Source organism: Geotrypetes seraphini, chromosome 1 (genome assembly GCF_902459505.1).
Source record: "Geotrypetes seraphini chromosome 1, aGeoSer1.1, whole genome shotgun sequence".
NCBI lineage: Eukaryota > Metazoa > Chordata > Amphibia > Gymnophiona > Dermophiidae > Geotrypetes > Geotrypetes seraphini.
In genome coordinates, this window is record NC_047084.1 from 286324575 (window position 1) to 286342935 (window position 18361).

Consider the following 18361-nt stretch of genomic DNA (forward strand, 5'->3'; position numbering starts at 1 on the left):
TTGGGATAGAATGTTCTTACAAATGGGTGACATCCATAGATTTCGAACCATACAGAAGCTTTAAGCCTTATTATGTCAAGTTGCCTATAGATGCCACTTCTTCATGTGGGACTGCCTCAGTTCTTTATTTTCCATAGAGCCAGTAATATACATTTTCCTTTGGGTGAGTTTTTGCCTGTTTTAAAAAGGTGTATTTTTGTATGGGTTGTCTGTTTCTCTTACTTAAGAATAAACAAACAGGACAGAGTACTAATCGATCATAAATATCATCCAAAGTACATCATATCTAATCTGCTGCAGAATGAACCCTTAAATTACAACAAAAAGACCTCAGTAACCATACTGGGATACACTGTTACAGAACAAGCCCAATTCAAACAGCATGCCCAAGTTCATTCACTGGTCTCAGAAAAACTCCACTTCACAATGTTATAAAAATACAGATTCAATAACAAACAGTAGGCAAATATGTTTCAGAACACCCATACAGAAAGTTGTATTTGGGCTGCAATTCAGGTCCGAATAAGTCCTGTTCATTGATCAAAAAATACAGTTCATGCTCAAACAAACATAGTCACAGTGAAGAAAAATCACCAACATTACAGCTTCCTTAAAGTTGTAGAGAAAAAAAAGAAAATCACTTAACTTCACAGGAAATGCTGGCACACTTAAATCCCCCATGAACACTGATTGCAGATTACTTAGGGCTAGATACAGTAAAGGCAGTCGGTAATACTGACTGGATCGATGTTGGCCTATTCTTTGACCGATTCTGGCCAAGCAATTGATGCACTACCAAGTTTGCATGAAAATGATTTGAACACAAACCCGACAGATCAGTCGCTCATTGAGTGATTGACACATGTGCGAGCTCTAACAGCAGTGACAGGGAAAGCAGCCTCCTGTGATTCTTTCTGAGAAGAGAGAAAGAGGGAAGAGGGAGTTCTCTTTTTCAGAGGAGAAGACTTGAAGACATATCTTTGGGCAAGTATATATTATTTTGCTCTGTGCTTTGAGAGGTTTGGGGAGAAAAGTTCAGTTGTATGTTCCTTTCTATAGACAGTTTAGACCTTAAAAGAACAAACTTTACTTAGCTAGTCTTCATAGGATAATAGGCTTTTATAGTTATACAGTTTTGTAATCTTGAACCTGCTGCTTGAGATAGTTTCTGGCAGGCAGAGTAGGGTCTGGCTTAGTCTCCATCCCCTAGCTCATTTCTTTACTTATAGTCTTAATTTATTGTCAATTATTTTAATTAAGATAATAGGAGAACTCTTTATATTTCATTACCTGTAAAGAATCAAACAGTAAATAAGCACACAATATAACCCTAAGACTATCTAAGAAAAAACACTAAATAAAGCATATAATAAAACCCTAAGGCTCTCTATACTAGTCTAATATATTCCTAGTAGCTTAATAAGGTTAATTAATTAATCAGCTCAATAACAAGATGCAGACAGTAGTCTAGCAGCAAAAGGGTTGCTATCCTGTGTTTTGCACTGAGTGTCACATGTATGATTTTCTCCCAGTTGGCGAGAAGTTATATGTGTCTGCTCGTTGCAAAGAGCTCCTAGCTCTCAGAGAACAAGTACGTTCCCTTGAGGCTAAACTAAACTAAAACTTAACTTTGTATACCGAGTCATCATTCTGAGAAGGCTCGACTCGGTTTACAGCAATTAAATAAACAGGGAATGATTTGCAAATGATAAACAGAAGATAATAAGCAAAATTTCAAAATAATTAATTTTCAAAATGTTTGGCAAAAAGAGTAGTTTTTAAAGATTTACGGAAAAATTGAAACGAACTGGAACTCCTTAAAAAAAAAGGGGAGATCATTCCAGAGTTGAGAGAATTTAAAGACCAAAGATTGACTGAAGATCTTGACTCCTTTAATCTCTTTTTTAGAAGGAAGGGAGAGTTTAAATTATTGGATACCTCTTGCAAAGGAGAATTGGTAAACGTTCCAAAATAAAGGAATAAGAGGATCAAAGATACCATGTAGAATTTTAAAAGAAATACAAGCGCATTTAAATTGAATTAGTTTAGTTTAGTTTAGTTTAGTGAAGTAGGAAATAATCCTGTTGCTAGGACCTGACCACCAGGGGATGCAATATCCTCTCGCACCGAGGATGTCTCCAGGGGCTTCTACCCAAGAGAGAAAAGTTAGTACAGCTGTTGTAGTTGGTGATTTGATCATTAAGCATGTAGATAGCTGGGTGGCTGGTGGTTGTGAGGATCGCCTGGTCACTTGCCTGCCTGGTGCGAAGGTGGTGAACCTCACGCGTCACTTAGATAGTGCTGGGGAAGAGCCAGCTGTCTTCTTACACGTAGGTACTAATGACATAGGAAAATATGAGAGGGAGGTTCTGGAAGCCAAATTTAGGCTCTTAGGTAGAAAGCTGAAATCCAGATCCTCCAGGGTAGCCTTTTCAGAAATGCTCCCAGTTCCACGTGCAGTACCCAAGAGGCAGGGAGAGCTCCGAAGTCTCAATATGTGGTTGAGACAATGGTGCAAGGATGATGGATTTAGATTTGGTAGGAACTAGGCAACCTTCTGGAAAAGGGGGAGCTTGTTCCAAAAGGAAGGACTCCACCTTAACTGAGATGGAACCAGGTTACTGGTGTTAACATTTAAAAAGGAGATAGAGCAGCTTTTAAACTGAGATGTGGGAGAAAGCCGACAATCGCCCAGGAGCGGATGGTTCGGTGTGCGGTATCCTTGGAGGATACTATTGAAACAGGATATTTAGGGAGTCCCGGTAGAGAGCTTCCAATAATGGTGAAGGAAAGCCAGAAGGTTTTAAGAGGAAGGCAGAGTAAAAAAACTCAAATTTTCCCTGTCTTCTCAGAAGCCTATAGTTGCAAGGAAAAAAACCACAATTTAAAGTGTCTGTATACAAATGCTTGAAGCCTAAAAATTAAAATAGGAGAGTTAGAGTATATAGCACCGAATGATGAGATTGATATAATAGACATCTCGGAGATCTGGTGGAAGGAAGACAATCAATGGGACACTTACCTGGATACAAATTATATCGCAAGGATAGAGTAGATCAAATTGGAGGGGGGTTGCTCTATATGTTAAAGAGGGAATTGAATCAATAAAATAAACATTCTGCATGACATAAATAGCAGTGTGGAATCCTTATGGATAGAAATTCCATGTATGAAGGGAAAAAATATAAAGGTAGCAAAATGAGCAGACAGATGAAGAAATGTTTGGGTGATTTCAATTACCATAATATATATTGGAGAAAGATTAAGTATCTCAAATCACCAATAACTTCCAGGGTCTTACTCAAATCAAAAAATAAGAGTTCACTGCCTAACACCCTTATTTTTTGATTTGAGTATGTTCAATTACCCCAACATTGACTGGTTAAATGTTACTTCGGGGAATGCTAGGAAGGTAAAATTTTTAGATGTCATAAATGACTGCTTCTTGGAACAAGTAGTCTGGGAACTGACGAGGGGGATCTATTTTAGATTTGGTCCTTAATGGAATGCAAGGCATAAAAATTAACTGTGTTGGGTCCTCTGGGAAACAGTGATCTTAACAGGATCAAATTTGAGCTGATAACGGGAGTGACATCGCAAAAGAAATCTACTGTAGAGGCATTTAATTTTCGAAAGAGCAGCTATGATAAAATTAGGAAAATGGTTAAAAAGAAGCTAAAAGGATCAGTTGCATTTAACCAGTCAATGTCAATTTAAACATTATATTATTTGCATGACATACAATTTAACTCTATTAGGAGACCGAGTGAAATCAATACATTTTCACCGACTCCGGCTCCATAGCCCTGGTAAGTAGTCTAAAAATCTGTTTTTCTTCAAAGAAAAACAATCATCATAATGAATAAAACCATTAACTCTGAGATTTTCAACTTATATGCACTAATAAAACATAGTAAATTTTCAGATATCTCTGCTGAAGCAGCTGAAGCTAAATATACTATCATTACCCCAATTCCAATTTTAACCTTTCTTAAATATAGCTTCAAAATCTGAACAGGTAAAAGGTCAACAAAGATTGAAAAAAAATCCTTATGGTATATTAAAACCACACCACTACCACTTTTATCAGACATAGCAGCCTGATGATAATAAAGATTTTGGGGATAATGACTAAAGAAATCTAGCATTGTTTTTTTTCCATTTTCTCCGCATTGTCTTACCCAACTTGTAGTATTTGTATTTCTTAAACAAGAGCTCCAGAAATTGTGCGATGGCAGCAAGCCATCCCCAGGATTTTGAGTGCTACTTCTGCAACATCACCAATTCCTCTGAGGAGCAAAAGTTGATTTTGGAAACTGAAACTACCGTATTTGCCGGCGTATAGGACGACTGGGCGTATAAGACGACCCCCCAACTTTTAGTTAAAAAATAGAGTTTTGTGTTATACTCGCCGTATAAGACGACCCCTTCTTCCTTCTCCACCCCTTTGTATTCCCCCATGTGCTTTCAGCGTTCTTCTCCCTCCTCTGTCTTCAAGTGCTTTCAGAGTCCTTCCCCCCCCCTCCTGTCTTCACCATGGCATTTCAGCGTCTTTCTCCCCCCCTCCTTCTCTACCGCCCCGGGTGCAGCACAGCCAGCCAAGTCCCCTTACTTTTGTGGCACTTCCCCGACCGACCGACAACAGCCTGGGTCCGACAAACTTCCCTGCCCTTAACCGCGAATCTAAATTACCTTCTTACAGCTGCTGTAAGAAGGTAATTTAGATTCGCGGCTACAGGGCAGGGAGGATTGTCGGACCCGGGCTGTTATCGGTCGGTCGGGGAAGTGCCACAAAAGTAAGGGGACCTGGCCGGCTGTGCTGCAACCGGGGCGGGGCGGCCGCCCCTCTTTCTTGGTACCACGAGGCTACTCTCCTTCTCCTTACCTGCCATGCCTGCAGCACAGAGCCGAACGGAAGTCTTCCCGACGTCAGCGCTGACGTCGGAGGGAGGGAGGGCTTTGTTTAAGCCCTCCCTCCCCTCCGACGTCAGCGCTGACGTCGGGAAGACTTCCGTTCGGCTCTGTGCTGCAAGCAGAGAAGGTAGGGAGAAGAAGAGCCGCGCGACTGAGGGCGCAAGTAAGGGCATGTAAACTGTACCCGGCGTATAAGACGACCCCCGACTTTGGGGAGGATTTTAAGGTACTAAAAAGTCGTCTTATACGCCGGCAAATACGGTAGATCTCCTTTATTGGAGTACTGTACTTTCACTGAGGCATCTGGCTAGACTTAGGTTCATGACTCTTTTTTTGGAAAGGGGATAGTGTCCTTGGACCTCCTAACTCCTTTTCCTTCAGTTTATTTGGCATCATGCAATTTGATGTGCAACTTGTGGAGATAATTTTCCTATTTTAAGAGACCTTCCTGCTATTCATAGTCTGGCTATTATAGTGATAGTCCTGAGGCTAAGAGCTACACACTAAGGCCTAGATTCTCAAAAAACTGTGTTAAAAAATGGTGGGCTGTTATTACAGCTGTTCTGGTAGCAATTTTATAAAAGCAAGTCCATCTTCAAAAATGCTCATGCAAATGAGGTTGGCGGAGAGTAGCGAAGACTCGCTAAATTTGGATGTGCCCATCACTGGTGATTACGATGGGCACAAATGCAGAATAATCGCAAAAAGAAAAAAACCAAAACCACAACAGTGGGAGAGATGCTTATTCTCTCCCGACGCAAACAACCCCCCCCCCCCCCCGCAGCGGGAGAGATGCCTTCTCTCTTCTGCCGCCAAGCATCCCCCTTCCTCCCAGCAGTGGGAGAGATGCCCATTATCTCCCACTGTCAAGCATCACAGTGCCTCCAACAACCGGCACACTTTCCCCCTTACCTTGATTTAGATGGCTGACCGGAGGGATGCCTACTCCCTCTGGCCTACCTCTTCAAAATGGGCCTTCCCCTCCATGATACATCCTGGAATGCACTGGGGAGGTCCTTAAATAACCTAGGCCAATCAGAGCCTCAGGCCCCTCTCCAGTGCATCCCAGGATGCACTGGGGAGGGGCAGGCCCATTTTGAAAAGGCGGGCCAGCTGGCCGGAGGGAGTAGGCATCCCTCCGGTCAGCCATCTAAATCAAGGTAAGGGGGAGAGGGTGCCAGTCATCTGAGGCACAGGTGGGTGTGTTGGGTGGCAGCGGAGGGGAGGTGTTGCTTGGCCGCGGGAAAGAGTGGCCATTTCTCCTGCTGTTGGGGGGAGTGTTTGCAGTAGGGAAAAAATGGGCATCTTTCCTGCTGGGGGGGTCACTTGGCAGCAGGAGCGAGTGTGTATCTCTCCCGCTGCAAGGAGGTGTGTTGTTTGCGATGGGAGAGAATGGACATCTCTCTCACTGCTGGGGGTGTATTTTTTTGCGGTGGGAGAAAATGGGTATCTCTCCCACTGCTTGGGGGGCGAGAGAGAGTGGGCATCTCTCCCACGGCAGGGAGGGAGTTGTTTTTGGCAGGAGAGAATAGGCATCCCTTCCCCTGCCAGGGTTTTAAACTGCGCTGTTACTGTACCGGCACCCCTGGACCAGTCACTGATTTTTGTTGCCAAAAGCTGACGCCGCACTTGGAGAATGGCTCGGTAATATTTAAGAATCCACTGGAGTGTTCATTTCAATATTGAAGAGCCCATTTGCAAGGCAGTGTCAGAGACTGCTAGAAAGCTCGCTAAATGCCAAGATAAGCCATTTTGATAATCCGCTGCTAAAATACGTGAAGACTAAATCGCCAGAAACTAGTTTAGTGACCGCATTAAAGTTTTTTGAGAATCTGGTCCTAAAACTCCATCCAGATCCATCTAAAACCAGTAGACTGAGCTTTAAATCTGGCTGTTAGGTATTGCTTTTCCCTATGATTCAATGGGTTCATGGAATGTCCCAAACCTCAGCTTGGATGAAGTGGAAGTTAAACTGTTTGTTTTTGACAACCAAACATAGGGGGTTGAGAATATGTGACTATTCAACTTCTCCCCCCCCCCAAAAAAAAAAAAAAAATAATAATGGAATTGGGTCCTTCTGGCACTGAGGGTTAAAAACCGGGAAAAGATATATCAGTTCTGAAAATGGGCCAGATTGGTCTAGAGGATTTCAGAGAAATTGTTTCATTTTACTGTCATGAAATGTGGAGAAGCAATTTAGCACCATGAATTATACAAAATGTTCATAATTGTGTTTCACACAATAGTACAACATTGGGTTTTTTTTTCCTGTTTAGTAAAATAGAAGCTTCCAACTGTCATTCTTAGGGCTACTTACAATCAAATTATGTATTTTATTTGTACAGCAAGGCAGACAAGATGGTGCTGCACCTAAGTGAGGTTAGCAATTGAAAGAAGGTACATGTTTTCTGTTATTGAAAAAGCATTGATGCTATAGCAGTACATCTCTGTTTGAAGCTTGCAAGCTCTGGCCACCTAGCCATTTATTCTAATAGCAGACTAGATGGGCTATTTTGATCTTTAACTTGTATCATTTCCTATTTAATACATTTTTCAGCAATAAAATCCTGATATCAAAAGATAAAAAGACTTTATCCTTAGACAAGCAGGCAGCATAGTCTCACATATGGGTGACATCATCCACGGAGCCCCTGTACTGACAGTGGAACATGTAGTATCATGTTAAGATTTTAACAAGCTTTTAGACTACCCACACTGCGCATGCGCAAGTACCTTCCTGCCTGATGCCAGCTCGTGAGGTCATCAGTTTTTCGTTTTCCATAGAGTGAAGAAAGCGTATCTTTTGTTTCTCCATCGAGTTGCCTTCCCGTTTATATTTTATTTAAATCTTTTTCAAGTATTTCAGGTTTCTCTTCTGCTACTTTTCTTTTGGGAAAAAAAATACGAAGAAAAGTAAAAAGGAAAAAGAAATTTTGGACTTTCCTCTAACTTCTTTTACTTAGAGGCCTTCACACAAATTTCCATCCTGACATCCTCAGTGATCATCGATGGCTTTTCGGCTTTGTTTCTACTCCAACCTGGCTTGCCCTTTCCAACGGTATCTGGCTCCGTGACTATAGATTGAAAGAAGGAAAACACTTGATTAATGTCAAAGTTGTTCTTTTCTTGTTTATTTATTTCCACATATAGGTCTGGAGTCGGACTTCCAGTGACTGGGATTGACTGGTATTTGAGGACATCGATGGCATATTAGCATCGACTCTATTTGATGCATGCCTTCTGTACTGATGTTTAAACCATGTCGAAACAAATACATCGCAGTGGACAGAGCTCTGCCATTAAGCATCAAGTCCGCTTGATGCATGGCCTTCCGGGCAATACAGGTTGTCATTTCTGAAGCGCATCGCCTTTTCAGGTATTCACGCTTCAGCGCCTGTGACACTTTTAATACCATTGATGTTGTATGGTTATGGTGCTTCCTTATCATCTGTGGACATCATTGCTGATTAAGACTTGATGCTGTTCTACATCAGTAGAACCTTACCCTGCAGTACCGTTGATACCCGCATAGTCAGGTATTGGTACATGATTTGAGATTGCAGAAGGTTCACTTTTTCTGTAGACTGATCTCTTCTTCAATGTCAGCAACCTTATCTGTGCCAGTTACCTAAGCATAGTTCTCATAAGGCGCAAGGTACTGCTTTAGAATCTATCCTCAAAACGTCGCTCTCCTTAGTATTGACGTTCTTTAAAAACATTGTCGCCGGTGTCGTCCTGTGCAGGTTGTGTTCCTTACTGGATGAGCATCCTCTTAGAGGTCTCCCACCCCTCAGCACCCTACGGTACCCTTGATACCTGCTCAGCTCAGGTATCAGTGTGGGTTATTTATTCCAGGATTAATGACTTTATCCACTGCTTTGCATCAGTTACCTCAACTATGAGAATGTTCTTTTTCGTCGGAGCAGTACTGAACATGCGGAGGGGCATAATTTAAAAAAAAAAAATGTCTTAAGTCCCCTTTTGCTAGGCCCTAAACACTGAAAGTAGAAGCAGGGAAAATGTCCATTCTCAAAAAAAAAAAAGGAGGTTTTTTTGATAATGGCCTGCCTCTACGTTCAGCTGTTTAAACGCCCAGACCACCACTACGTCTACACTAACAACATATAATCAACCAAAAAAATGCCTAAGTCCCAAACGCCCAGCATAAGAGCTTTTAGGCGAAGGAGGAGCCAGTCCTTCGCCTAAAAGCTGGATTCTGTAACCAGTGTCTGTCAAAAAGAACACTGGTTACAGAATCCCCCACCACCACCACCAGCAACGATTGCGGCAGGAAAGATAGCCAATCTCTCCTTCCGCAATCCCCCACCCAATCGTATCGGGCAGGAGGGAGCCCAGGCCCTCCTGCCCGGCAACTCCCCACCCCTCCCAACACGATTGGGGCAGGAGGGAGCCTAAGCCCTCCTGCCCCGGTGACCCCCCTACCACCTCCACACCCACTAAAATACGGGCAGAAGGGATCCCAGGCCCTTCTACCCTGACGCAGCCCCCCCACATCTGGCCCCCCTGCACCCCCAATAGGTCCCCCGAACACCCCCACACACACCGACCCTGTGACCTAATCCCCCACACCTCCCCCTATACCTGAAAAATGTTGGCCGGATGGATGAGTCCCAAGCCCGTCCGTCCGACAGGCCCACCATCCTCAGAATGGTGGGCCTGATTGGCCCAAGCGCCTCAAGGTGGGGCCTGAGGTGCCTGGGCCAACCAGAATAGGCCACGTTGCCTTAGGCCCCTCCTGTGGGCAGGGCCTTAGGCACATGGGCCCAAACGAGCCCATGTGCCTAAGGCCCTGCCCACAGGAGGGGCCTAAGGCAACTGGGCCTATTCCGGTTGGCCCAGGTGCCTCAGGCACCACCTGTGGGCGGGGCTTGAGGCGCCTGGGCCAATCAGTCCCTAAGGTCTGCCATTCTGAGGATGGGCCTGCCAGATGGATGGGCTTGGGACCTGTCCGTCCGGCCAATGTTCTTCAAGTACAGGGATGGGGGTCGGCGGGGGAGGGCTGATTCAGGGCAATCCGATCCACTCCCCCCCCCCTTGATCGGATTGGGCAGGAGGGAGCCCAACCCCTCCTGCCCCGATGCAGCCCCACACCCGCCCAATCCGATATGGGCAGAAGAGAGGCCAGGCCCTCCTGCCCTGAAGCAGCCCTGCACCTGGTCTGCCCACCTGGTCTGAGATGGGCAGGAGAGGGAGGCCAGGCCCTCCAGTCCCGAAGCAGCCCCACACTCACCCGATCCGATATGGGCAGGAGGGAGCCCAATCCCTCACCCCTCCCCCCGCAACAAGATCCTGGCAGGAGGGAACCCAACCTCTCCTGCTCGGCAACACCCCCCCCCGCGACAAGATCCAGGCTGGAGAGAGTCCAACCCTGACTACCCCCACTAAGATACAGGCAGGAGGGATCCCAGGCCCTCCTGCCCTGATATAGGCCCCCCGATCGCCCCTGAACTCCCAATCGGCCCCCACGAACCACCACCCGCCGACACGCGACACCCCCTGCTGATCTCGCTACAGCCCACCCCACCCCCCTTTACCTTACAAAAGTTGGACGGATGGGTCCCAAGCTCGTCCATCCAGCAGGCCCGCCATCCGCAGAATGGCAGGCTTGAGGGCATGATTGACCCAGGCGACTCAAGCCCTGCCCACAGGTGGGACCTTAGGTTGGGCCCATGTGCCTAAGGTCCCGCCCACAGGAGGGGCCTAAGGCAACTGGGCCAATTCCGGCTGGCCCAAGCGCCTAAGGCCCCACCTGTAGGCAGGGCATGAGCCACCTGGGCCAATCAGGCCCTAAGGCCTGCCATTCTGCGGACGGGCGGGCCTGCTGGACAGACAGGCTTGGGACCCGTCCGTCCAACTTTTGAAAGGTAAAAGGGGGTATCGGGGGTGGGCTGTCGGGTCGGCGGGGGTGTCGCGGGTGAGCGGGTGGGGAGGTTATTTGGGGTGGCGGTGGTCGTGGAGCTGCATCGGGGCAGGAGGGGTTGGGCTCCCTTCTGCCCAGATATGTCGAGGGTGAGGGGTGAGGGTTCGCAAGGCAGGATGGGTTGGGCTCGCTCCTATCTGATCGGGGGTGGGGTGGTGGATCGCGGCAGGGAGATTGGCTATCTCCCCTGCCGCGATAGCGATCCGAAGTGTCATGGTTGGCGGCACTTCGGGATCGTTAGATAAGCCATCTCTCCTGCCGCAAGTGTTGTGGTAGGGAGTAGGCAGGTTGCCTGGGCCGCTGAGTGGATCGCTTCAGCCGTGATCAGTTCAGCGACCCCTTTTTTGGCACTTATACTTGTTTTGACTTGGTCTAAGTCAAAATGTATACGTACCAACTAGGCAACCTGTCAAAAGTTTTGGTTATACCTGTTGTACGACTAAGTGCAGGTCGGCCCACCTCCCACCCTTTCCCCTCCTCTAAAAACACCTCTTTTCGCTCTATGCATTTAGAGGCAGGGGAAGGCCCAAGCTGGTTTTAGATACGTCTAAAACCAGCTTTGGTTATGGGTACTTGGACGATCAGGCTTTTTGATCATCCATATACCCATTTAGGCCACTTTGTAGACGTTTTTTTTAATTATTATTATTATTACTAGTGTTTAAGCCCGTTACATTAACGGGTGCTAGAATATATGGCTGTCTGTCTTTCTTTCTTTATGTCTCTCTCCCTGCTCCTGTTTCTTTCTTCCTTTCTTTCTGTCTTTCTCCCTCCTGCAATTTTTTTCTCTCTCTCCCTGGCACCCTTTGCCTGTCTGTCTTTATTTCTGTGTCTCTCTGGTCCCCTGTCTGTCTTTATTTCTGTCTGTCTCTCTCCCTAGCCTCCTTTGTCTGTCTGTATTTCTTTCTGTGTCTCCCCCCCCCACTTTCCTTTGCAGAAGCAGCAGTGCTATTTCCCTTCCCCTCCAGATCCCTGTGAAGTAGTAGCAGCATTTCCCCCCACCCACCCCCCCATTCCCTTCTCTCCCCCCCCCCACTTTCCTTTGCAGAAGCAGCAGCGGTATTTCTCTTTCCCTCCAGGTCCTTGCTGAAGCAGTAGCAGCATTTTCCCCCACCCCCCATTCCCTTCTCTCCCCCCCCACTTTATTTTGCAGAAGCAGCTGTGATATTTCCCTTCCCCTCCAGATCCCTGTGAAGTAGTAACAGCATTTTCCCCCACCCACCCCCCATTCCCTTCTCTCCCCTACCACCACTTTCCTTTGCAGAAGCAGCAGCGGTTTTCCCTTCCCCTCCAGGTCCCTGCTGAGTAGTAGAAACATTTTCCCCCACCCCCCATTCCCTTCTTACCTTGAGCTGCCCTGCTCCGTTCGGCCCCTCCCCCTTCCCGTGTGCTGGCCTGCTGCGGCTGAAGGTTTTTTTCGGCGACTCCTCCTGTTAAAACCCCCCCCCTCCCGCAACCGCTCCTGTTCAAAGCAGCCTGCTGAGGTTCGCCGCTGGCTGTAACGAACCTCGCAGGCCGCTCTCCAACTCGGTAGCATGTTCCCTCTGACGCGATTGCGTCAGAGGGAACGTGCTACCATGTGGAGAGCGGCCTGCGAGGTTCGTTACAGCGGCCGCGAACCTCAGCAGGCCGCTTTGAACAGGAGCGGTAGCGGCTGTTGGGGGGGGGGGGAATTCGTGAGCGGCGGCGGGATTGAGTTTTTCGGCTTACCCTATCTGGGGAAACCGCCGTGCCAATTTCAAAGCAGCTGCTTTTAACATAGGCGTAGCTGAACTGTACCTGATGGAGGAAGGGAAGGAACGGTGGGGCAAATTTCGTCAACGGCAGTCCTTGTGCGGTTCGAGAGAGGGGGAGGGGGGTGGAGTCGGCGACTTGCAGCTTCGCGTGCCTCCCACCCCCCCCCTTCCCTCCGGCTCCGCCGCCGATAGTCTCCACCTGCATTGCCCCTGGCGCAGCACTCACCGGCCCGTCGGGCGGGGAACGGAGGAACAGGTTCAGGGCTGCCAGGGGGGGAGGATTGAGTCCGGCTGAGACTGGCAGGAAGAGGAAAGCGGAGCAGATGAGCCGGCACCGAAAAAAACTTTAAAGAGCCAGCCAGACCGTGAGTGCGAGCTGTTGTAAGTTTGCATGTGCACTCTTGCCGGCCACGGACATACGGATCACGGAAGCACACTGATTAGACTGCGCATGCGCCGCCTACGGTTTTATTATATAGATGAGCCCTATATTGTTTGTGTAATATGCTTCCCCTTCTGTTCTCTTCTGATTCTCTCATTTTAAGGCTTATTACAATCCTTCAACCTTAGAGAAATTTAAAAATCCTTCAGCCTTCGAGAGATTAAAAAATATATATATATATGCACTGTGTATATATATATATACATAGCGACTTACGCCGCTATGTCATTCTAATTTTATTTTTCATATCATTGGCTTTTTATTCCTTCTTCCTTTGTTCCTCTTTTTTATCCTCTCAGACTATTCTTTTCACAAGAAGCATACTTTCGTTGTTTATGAAATTTCTTTCCCTTTTCCTTTTCATTTGTATCTACTCTAAGATCTGACTGGTTTCATCTGCTCATTCGGTCTGCTTCTCCATATGGTTGCATTTACCAAGTCCTTTCCATTAGGTACTTCCAATGCCGTCGCACTCTCAGATCAGACATTAGGTCATGGATTTGCGAGGCAACTCAAATTTTTCTGAGTTCTTGGAACCCAGCTCTACCTCCATCCCTTTACTAAAGCTAGGGAGTCCCACATGTGAGAATATTCTGCCTGCTTGTCTAAGGATAAAGCACAGTTACTTACCGTAACAGGTGTTATCCTGAGACATTAGGCAGATATTCTCACAACCCACCCACCTCCCCTAGTTGTCTTCTGCACTTGGGCATAGAACTGACAACCTCGCGAGCTGACATTGGGTGGAAAGGCACTCACACATGCGCTGTGCGGACAGTCGAAAAGCTTGTTAAAGCTTAAAGTGATATTATACTTTCCACTGTCCATTCTGGGGCTCCATGAATTACATCACCCACATGTGAGAATATCTGCCTGCTGCCCCAGGATAACAACTGCTATGGTAAGTAACTGTGCTGTATTGGAACATTACATTAGTTTCTTATGCCTAAATTAAAAAACAGAAAATGTTTTTGTTTCAATTTCTTTTAGGTCTTGCAGTAGCCAGTGCATTGGTGGACATTACACAACAAATGCCAGTAGCTTACAAAGAGAAATCAGGAGCACTGCGAAATCGGAAGCACCAGTCCCCCTCACAACCAGGGACTTGTATTTGACATTGGGATATCTGAACTGTCTGTAGACTTTCAAACACAATTAGGCCTAGAAGTGAAATAATGTGTTTGCTGTTCCTGATGGAGAGAGAAACTGGAAATAATCAGAAAAAATACACATCTTCCTTATGCCAGTAGTCTGCCCGCTCTGCATTGGTTGAGTTCACTTATATGGGAATTAATCTAATTCATACAGCATTCCTAACAGTGACATTATATTCCCTCTCTTTGCAATAATATGTCACTTTTGGCAGATCTGCAATACCTTAACTTTATACTGAAGATCAATATGAATATAATTTGGTTCATGAGGCAAAATTAATGATAAACAGCACTCAGATTTCACTATGGAAGGTTTTCTGGCATTGGTATTTAATCAACCAGTTTGAGTAGAATGCATTTTATTTGCAACTATTCACACACATTCATGCAGTCTTTTTCAAGTATTTATCCAAATCCCCTCCACTTTTTTCAGTTGAACCCTAGTATTTTTAATATTGTTCTATTTTTAAGTCATTTAGTAATACTGAGAGGTAGTGTTAAATATAAATACACATACACAGCTCTTCAGACCTGTGTACATGTGCCTGCTTTAGGCCCTCTAAGTCTTATTTGTTTAGTATAACTATTGAAATAACTAGTGTATTTTTAATTAGAATGAATATCCAATGCAAGAGTGTTATGATCCTAAGACTATTGTATAGTCTGACAATATCAGTGAGAAATTGTAAACATCTGATTATGCCATAGATGAGAATATAGTTTGGTAATCTATTACTAATGCTTAGTACAATTGAGTTTAGAATGAAAAAAATTAAGCATATGTATATCTGCACTGCCCACATGCAGCCAAAATATACATTTAAAAAATTGATTTTATCTTTAAAGTGATACTTTAAAGATTCAGTATTTGTTCTCTCTTCCTCAGAAGAAATGCTCTTTATAAATAATGGTTTTCTAGTTGAGATTGTAACTTAATTATTTATGGTACACTTTTGTAATGCTTATAAAGTAGAATATATAAAGAAATTTCATTGCAAAGATATGAAACTGTAGTTAAGATATGTAAATACAGCAGTCAATGTAGTTTTGCAAGTCTTTTATGTTAACTACACAGGTGCCAAGACGTAGGAAATTAGGGCACAGTGGTTCTTTAACTAACACCCCCCCTCTTTTTTTTTTTTTTTTTTTTTTTTTTTTTACAAAACCGCAAAAGCGTTTTTTAATGCCAGCTAGCATGCTCAATGCTCTTTGCTACTCCCATAGAGTTCCTATGAGTGTCGGGAGCAGAGCAGAGCATTCAGCACGCCAGCCTGTGGTAAAAAATGCTTTCACAGTTTTGTAAAGGGGAGGCGGTAAATTATGTATTATATAAATGGATATCTTGGGTCAATTTTCATCACTTAATAAGTTATAATTTTTAGGCAGAAAGCTGATAGGATTTTTTTTTTTTAAAGTTCAATAAAGTTTTACGAGAAGAAACCTGATAGATTCTTAATCCACAGGAATTGTTTAGTCTTGTTAGGACCATATCATAGTATAAACAAAGAATAGTCTACAGTGACCACTGCTGAATTCACTTGTTGCTGTTTAAGCAAGCGAAGAGCTATTTTGATGGAGCATAATTCAGAACACACTAACTTTTAGGGAAGAAAGCTAAGCATGATTGGAATATAATATGCCTTCTAGTCAACAGTGTTCTACATTTAGCGGCATTTGACTAAAGTACACTAGTAAATGCGCTTAGCACATGCTAGCATGAGACTTTACCATGTGATAATTCCATTTCTAGTGTATCAGGAAATACAGTAATTTTCAATGTTTCTCTTTCAGGTTGTATGCTAATGTTTGTATTAGCATGCATAACCTGAAAAAAATTGACAGGGGAGCACTTACCGCCTTCTGTTTAGGAGGCGCTAAGGGATCTCCTGTGTTGGCACACTAACCGCTGCTTGTGTGGTAATCGGACAGCTTTAGCTGGATACTATGTTCATGCCCATTGTCTATGCCTGATCTGTCCCCTCAGAAAATAAATATAAAAAATACTGTCTGCTTACCATACAAACAGGGTTACCTTTCATAAAACACTTTAATGTGCTTTGTGGTAAGCATTTTTTCATGTGCTAAGTGCACATTACAGCTTAATGCCCTTTAGAAGACATACCTCTGTGTGCTAGCACCTCCCTTTTCTTTCTTTCTATTGTCAGTTGTACCACTGAAGAATTGATCACAACCTGACGCAAGTACTACCCAATTGCCTTTACTTGCAGAGAGGTAATTTTTGGTGAACAGTGTTGTGGAACTGTATAGTACATAGTTCTACATTGGATTGATCTTTAAATATTCAGTCATTTACCATGGTGAATTATAGTATTCAAAGTTATACATAATGTTTTAAAGTCTGTCAAAATGTAAATATGATTTCTTAATTTGATATTAAATTAAGAGTACTTTTTTCATGATTGGCCACATGTGTTGGTGCATCTGTTGGTTATGAAGATGAAAAAAATGGACTGAACAGAGAAAAACTGGGGTTTCTTATACAAAGCATTTTTCCATAGACACAAAATAGGAGCATGCTATTTGTACTTCTGGTTCAATTTGTGATTTTGAGCTGGTTATATCAAATATATATTAGAGAATAAGATGCTGGAATAAATGCATCAAGCTTTTAATTCTTTTTTTTAATTATTTGTTTATTTATAAGATTTTACATTATTATCAAGCTTTTAATTCTGAAAACAAGCAAATTTAAAGACCTCAGAAAGTATACAATTTCCTTTTCAAAATCTTGAGTATGGCTTAAAATCATTCATGCATCATAAATAAAACCTTTTTCTTAATAGTGACTGCTCAGATAACTTTCAGGAATATATAGGAGTCGTGCTCGCGAACTGCTTGCAGAAGGATGTCAGTTCAGCTCCTTCCCCTTCACCAGTGGAGTATAGTGCCTGCTTCAGTTTTTCCTTGTACAAACAAATTGAAAAGATGTGTTCTGATCTTCTCTGTTCAGTTTTATTGTTTTTTGAGTATTTCTTCATTTCTTGTGAGGCTTTGATGAACAGAGGACACCTTTTTGGGGGCTACTCTGCCTGGGAGAGTATGTAGACTCTGCAAGGGTGGACTTCAGCTCACACGGCAACCCCCAGGTGTACCTAATGAGCCAGCCTTCTGTGGATTTCTTTGAGGCTCTGGGTCCATTTCCCTGGGAGCCAGCTTGCTTTCTGATTTACTAGAGACTTGCACACAGGCTGTGTGATTGCCCTTGGGTTTCAGGGAGCCAGCTGCATTTTAATCTCCCCCCTCCCGATTGCGCCACAAAGATCTGTGGGGGTGGAGTCCTCAGTCGATGTCTATTTGACTGGCAGCCTGAAGATCGGTTATGGATTAATTCCATTAAGGATTTGAAGCAGAAAGTTCTCTCCATTCAGTCAGGCTGAAACTTGGGGGGGGAGGGGTGTCAGAAAAAGTTATTTTTAAGGATTTCTGGGGCCAGAGCTAGGGTACCCCATTCCCGGGGGGGTTTTGAATCTCAGGGGAGTCTCCATGGCCTGTTTCTGGTGCAAATTTGCTGGTGACGGCCATCTTGGATTTTAAACAATCTCTTTTTCTAAAGTTTCCATCTGCCTCAAAACTCCTTAATATGGGAGTTTTGAGGCAGATAGAAACTTTAGAAAAAGAGATTGTTTAAAATCTCAGAATTGTTTGAGATGGACTCCTCAGGCTGTTTTGCCTCTGTATCATCCAAAAAGAGCTTAGGCGTGTACAAATTATACAAAACACTGCAATAAAGCTTATAGAAAATGAAAAAAAAATGTGATCATGTCACGCCACTTTTAATAAAAGCTCACTGGCTTCCAGTATCCCATAGAATTACATATTATGCATTACAAATCTCCCTGAGTTTCTGGATAGACTCTTAATCCCATATACCCCTTCCAGGACCCTTAGATCAAACAGCCAACACCTTCTGTCCATCCCTTCAATACATCTTTTCAGCACGACTCAATCAACTATCTTCTCCGTGACCGTTCTCACACTCTGGAATTCAATGCCTATAGAGATACAAGAAGAAATAATTCTAGAACGCTTAGTTGATTCAAAACAAATTGCTCAATTATTTTACCAGGAAGGCATAATTTTGAAATTGGATGAAAATTTTATGGATTTGTTGATTTAATCACTGGAGTTATAAACGAATGTTTCCAACACTCTG

General features: G+C 44.2%; 1 protein-coding gene across 1 annotated transcript in view; it reads left to right on the plus strand.

Annotated features, from left to right (window-relative positions):
* Positions 1 to 15195, plus strand: part of ATRN (attractin) — a 333522-nt gene extending 318327 nt beyond the window's left edge. Inside the window, exon 29 of the mRNA XM_033953188.1 lies at positions 14024 to 15195. Coding sequence (XP_033809079.1) covers positions 14024 to 14148 — 125 coding nt within the window. The 3' untranslated portion in view covers positions 14149 to 15195. The remainder of the gene's footprint in view (positions 1 to 14023) is intronic.
* Positions 15196 to 18361: the final 3166 nt, after the last annotated feature.